The 5,282-nt window shown below is 44.2% G+C and overlaps 3 protein-coding genes across 3 annotated transcripts; 2 read left to right on the plus strand and 1 right to left on the minus strand.

Moving 5' to 3' along the window:
* Positions 1-821: 821 nt before the first annotated feature.
* Positions 822-1,676, plus strand: CCR75_009449 (uncharacterized protein; the record flags this gene model as incomplete). The annotated part of the gene is made up of 4 exons (XM_067967488.1): positions 822-1,067; positions 1,134-1,277; positions 1,339-1,428; positions 1,629-1,676. 4 exons carry the CDS (start codon positions 822-824, stop codon positions 1,674-1,676), a joined length of 528 nt encoding a protein of 175 aa, XP_067822833.1.
* A 72-nt stretch (positions 1,677-1,748) lies between these two features.
* Positions 1,749-2,135, minus strand: CCR75_009448 (uncharacterized protein; the record flags this gene model as incomplete). The annotated part of the gene is made up of 1 exon (XM_067967487.1): positions 1,749-2,135. The coding sequence occupies one exon, from the start codon at positions 2,133-2,135 to the stop codon at positions 1,749-1,751; it is 387 nt and encodes a 128-aa protein (XP_067822832.1).
* A 505-nt stretch (positions 2,136-2,640) lies between these two features.
* CCR75_009447 (uncharacterized protein) lies at positions 2,641-3,381 on the plus strand (the record flags this gene model as incomplete). The annotated part of the gene is made up of 1 exon (XM_067967486.1): positions 2,641-3,381. The coding sequence occupies one exon, from the start codon at positions 2,641-2,643 to the stop codon at positions 3,379-3,381; it is 741 nt and encodes a 246-aa protein (XP_067822831.1).
* Between the last annotated feature and the right edge of the window lie 1,901 nt (positions 3,382-5,282).

The following is a 5,282-nucleotide window of genomic DNA, read 5'->3' on the forward strand; positions in this document are numbered from 1 at the left end:
CGTTACTTAACGAGAGGCACCACTCACATCTGAAGCAGTGTGAAGTGGACTTGTACTGAAACAGTACAAGTCGCAGTGCCCCGTTACAAATACAGTAGCGAGTGTCTCAAAGAGAGTGTTCCTCTGCACGTACAAGAGTACGTGAAGTGACGTGAGGCACCACTCGCACTGAATCAGTGCGAAGTGGATTTGTACTGAAGCAGTAAAAGTCGGCAGTGTCCCGTTACATTCAGCACTTCCACCACATGTCGAATTATCGTTGGTACGCACAATACAACCCAAAATAACGTTTCGAGACTGGCATAAGGCATCTCCGGGCTGCCTGGCGGCTTGTAGCTTCTTCTCACGACCATTCCGCGGCATTGGTAGTAAGATGAAAAATCACGCACTCGTAGTTTCGCTTGAGTGTTTTGGTGTATTGACTATTTTTATTAGCTATGTCAAGAATTGAAGAAAATAGGAGTGATGATCACTAAAACACTGTATTAATAGTTGTGGTCGGTTTATTGAAGAAGCGTGATACATCGAATCTCTAACAATTTCTCTAACACTCTTAAACAAAAATACCCCAGCGCCCACCGTACCCTTATGGCAACCGTCCCGCCACTCCACATCAAGTAAGCAATGACTAATCGTGGCACTAGTGAACATCAGAAGATGCCAGATGTGTTGTTTGAAGGTCATACTGACCGCTGAATTGCCACTTTATTCTAAGAAACTTTGTGTGCTCGGCCAATTTGGGGATGCGCTTTGACTTAACAAATTTGCTTGTTAAGTCGCATCGACGTGCAGAGCTAGTGCCCAAAAAAAATTGCATTTTGATGAAGCTACACAACCCTAAGGCTACGGCGATGCTATTTTCCAACGGCAAGCTGGTCTGTACGGGCGCTGACACAGAGGAGGACATTAAGAACGTAGCCCGCAGATTCACGCACGTAATTCAGAAGATGGATTTTCCAAACGTGAATCTTATTGACTTTAAGATTCAAAATGTTGTGGGCACGTGCGATTTGGGCTTTCGAGTACTTGTGGAAGCGCTTGCGTTTGCCTACAGCGAGAGCTGCACGGTAAGAGAGTGTTGTCAATGCCTTTAACACAAGAAAGAAAGAGCTTACTGTGCTAGCTCTATATAGTACGAACCAGAGCTGTACCCAGCCTTGATCTACCGCCTAGAGGAGCCGCAAGTGAAAGTCCTCGTGTTTGTGAGCGGTAAAGTGGTTTTTACGGACTCAAAGGAACCGCAAGAGCTATACACTGCCTGTGAGGTTATTTTTCCGGTATGTCAAGCTTTTGTCAAGGTATTGCTTCCTCGTATTCCTATTGATCCGTTATCATCAGATTCTATCTCAATTTAAGGATCTGAAGCCCATTGACTGCGCGATTATTCCTGAGAGTTATGGCTCGTATGGCTTAAATGGTAAAGCTGGCGTACGTGATGAAATCTGCTTTGGCGACTAGATGCTGAATGTGTCAGTTTTTTTAAAGCTTTTGTACGTGTTAGAAATCCTTTTTTGTTTGTTGACAATCCTCGCGAAAATATGCTTAGGAATTTGACGAGCACAATAACAACTGTGTAATATTAGGCTACCATTATTTTGTCGTCCTAAATATACCGTTACTTCTTTTAGTGCGCTGGGTTGGATTTTGGAGGTGAATTGCCGAGTATTGTGGACTAGCCCACGTCATACTTAAAAATCCATAGCAATTGCGTACTAAAAGCATAAGGCTAACCTTTAATGAAAATTCGTCTAACCCTTCAGCAATATGTTTAAGAGATCAGCCAAGAATATGCCTGAAACGTGTGACCTAATTGATAAGTTGCAGAGTATGGTGGCCTCATTGCTAGCAGCAGCTAAATGGCATTCATAATATCGTCGTTCCGAGTTGCTATTTTTACTTGAAAAAATCTTCACCTTTGTACGCCGTCGAAGTAGAAGGAAATGTACATGCTCCGAGCGAGGCAACTGTCCGCGAAGCTGTTGCACAGCCGCAACGCAGGGCATCATCAACGTCTCCACTATTCGTCTTCCATGCGAAGAGCCAGAATTGAAAGAGTCGCCGGCTCCTGTAACATCCACGACTGCAGTCGGGAAAATACCTTGCTCCCAGATGTCGTGTCCTGGAGCATTGGGCATTTGCACCACCAGCACCAATCCTAATGACCGTCAGTCCAAGTGTGCACTTTAAAAAAACGCCATCGCCGCATCCACGGACTTTGTGTAAAAAGTTATCATTGCTTTGATCTCATTAGGCAAGAAAACGTTTATGAGAGGAAGCAACTCGTCCAGGTCATTGCACTTTTCTTAAGAGTCGTAATTCGTGTCAAGCGGAGTTCTCATTCCACATTTTTTCGCTTTTTCTAATTATGGCCGAAGATTGGCAAACCACTAAACAACAAAAGTTCACGTCTTCGTGATTAAAAGTACCTCCGATGTGTAGATGGCCTGCCGAGAGCACCAGCTCTTTATCAATATGCTGCTTTCCATCAGCCCACTTCAGTAAATGATTCTATTCCAAAGGTCTTGTCTTACCTCAATGCAAAACTTGTGGGCTGCTCCGTAGTGCAAACGTAACCTTCACTAAATTTAAAACCTTACGTTGCTTTACCGCGCTCTAGTGACACTTGATAGACACGACGCGATGAAAAGACTCGGCCGAAACTTCTGTGATGCTGCTCGTCCGACTGCACACAACTTTAGCTTCAGCGGCTGTGGGTTTCTCATCTCATATCATTTGGGAGTAGGAAGTGGGCTGCACGATGCTGGATACATCCAGGCCAGCTCAAAATTTGCAGGAGCATCGGGAGGCGCCATCACGGCGCTGAGTCTGGCCGCCAACATTAACATGAGTGACATCCATGAAGAGACGAAAGCCATGGCTGACTTATGTCGCAGCCATGGCACCCTGTGGAAATTAGAAGAGCGGCTGCGGACCGTCTTTCACTCTAGATTTGTCAACTTGCATGTAGACACACTAAAGCAGCGACTAACGATCGCCACAGAGAAATTATGGCCTACAAGAGCTCTAGTACTGACTGATGCCTTTCATTCTACGGACGATCTATGTGATGCTCTCATTGCATCGTGCTTCGTTCCTTGGTACCTGGCCAGACGAGGTACGTCGGTCTTTCGCGGAGAATACCACGTAGATGGTGGTCTCCGGACTTTGGTCCCAGAAGTCTCGGGCTACGTGAAAGTTTGTGCATTTCACTCGCACATACTGCGGCGAAACGACTGCGCGATAAGTCCATCGATCGACCCAGACTTTCCTTTTACAATGATGCAGTTGGTACGCTTTGCACTGTCTCCACCGCACGTGAAAGTTTTGGATCAACTATTCGAGCTGGGACAGAAGTCGGCCTATATCTGGGCAAAAAACTAACTACTGACATAGCAAACAACGATATTGTGAACTAGAATGATATAAAAGCGCATTGGTAAACTCGAAGCAAAAAGTTAAAGCTCTTTTAAATAGTTTTGGAAAATTTGACAATCAACTCATAAGAAAACAGTTTAACCTCCGATACATGATCCTCAAAATATCAATATCCTACGATTTTTTTGGCGTACCAATGCGTCCCATGACCATAACGCATATCCTTTATTATATATTACTAGCTAAATATTAGTCTATAGAGGTCTAATAATCTCTATTCATCTAGACTAAAGTCCTAGTCGATTGCGGCGTCGAACAGTTTTATTCGACGCAAATCACAAGAAGATCGCACACTCAAATTCAGTGAGCGCTATATATGTAACGGGACACTACTGACTTGAACTGCTTCAGTATAAGTCCACTTCCCACTTCCTCAGTGCGAGTGGTGCCTCACGTCACTTCACGTACACTAGTACGTGCAGAGGAAGTTGTAACGGGGCACTGCGACTTGTACTGTTTCAGTACAAGTCCACTTCACACTGCTTCAGATGTGAGTGGTGCCTCTCGTTAAGTAACGTACACTGTACGTGCAGAGGAAGACTTCCCTTAAGACAAGTTAACTTAAGGGTAAAATGAAAACTGTATTAATATAGTTAAGTGTCTTGTTAATCTATCTTTGTAAATGTTGTCTTAACTATAAACTAATACTAAACATGTAAATGAATTCTTATCTATCTTATCTCGTAACTCTCTTTGATTACTTCTACAGCTGATTAGTCTGCGGAATAAATAGACATAATGGTCTATACCTATTTATGGATAAGAATTCAGGAAATTACTATTTAAAGTAATTTCCTCCAAATATTATCTACCTTTTGGATAATATTAATTAACAATCTTTTATTGTTAATTTCATGTAACGATACACCCCGTTACATCACCCCTCCCTTAAACGACAATCACTCTGAATGTCATTAGGTGGAGTGGTCGCTAAATGACCACTTAATTTTTAAAATGATTTTGATTGGTCAGATCCATCATTTTAAATTCCATCGCATGAAGGAACAATTCATGCGGGGTGAGGATAGTGTTGAACCTTCGGCTGCGGTTCGTGCAGCCGCGGGTGACGCATTGTTATCTCTTGCGGTAGACGTTCCGTCTACCGTAGTGTCTTCCACTCGCACAACACTTGGTGTTGCGAGTGCACGTGGTGATTCACCACGTGAGTACGACCCCTCTTTAGAGGTCGATTATGAGTGCGAGTCGGACGAAATGGCCGACTCGGGGAGGATGGAACAGTCGCCTGATACCCGTCAGGCGGCTGATTATGAGCCTTCGAATGAGACGGCTCATTCCGATAGACGTGTGAACAGTCTATTTGGTTCCGACGATGAGGATGATCCCTCATCGCCCGTACGATCTTTCGTACGGTCTCCCATACGATCACCTGCACGTGTTTCTGTGCAAGGTGACGACGGTGGCGTAAGCCATCGTAAGAAAAGTCCTCGTGGTACCCCTACCTCAGCGGGTACCACTCAGGGGAGTGATGACAGTAAAATGTCTAATCTCGCCCCTGAAAAGAAGCCGTGGCTTTTGCCAGAAAGGCTCATTAATAGCTTGTCTGGAGAAACTACTCCACACAATAAATATCCTTTATTTATTGCGACAAAGCTACATGGCCTTGATCCCAGCGCGAAGAACTTTCGCGCTGAGGAAGATTTCTATCTCGATGCTTTTCTAAAGCATCGATGGTTTAGTGGCAATAATAAGCGAGATAAAGTCTCGCTTATGCAAGCTTGGAGTGCGTTCATTCGCAATGTTAAAGACATTGGACGCGAAGCTTGGCTTCAAAAACTTAACGCGAATCGTGTTAAGTTTGAGAAAAGAACTCCAACCGGTGCAAAATA

Source organism: Bremia lactucae, linkage group LG1 (genome assembly GCF_004359215.1).
Source record: "Bremia lactucae strain SF5 linkage group LG1, whole genome shotgun sequence".
NCBI classification, from domain to species: Eukaryota; Oomycota; class Peronosporomycetes; order Peronosporales; family Peronosporaceae; genus Bremia; species Bremia lactucae.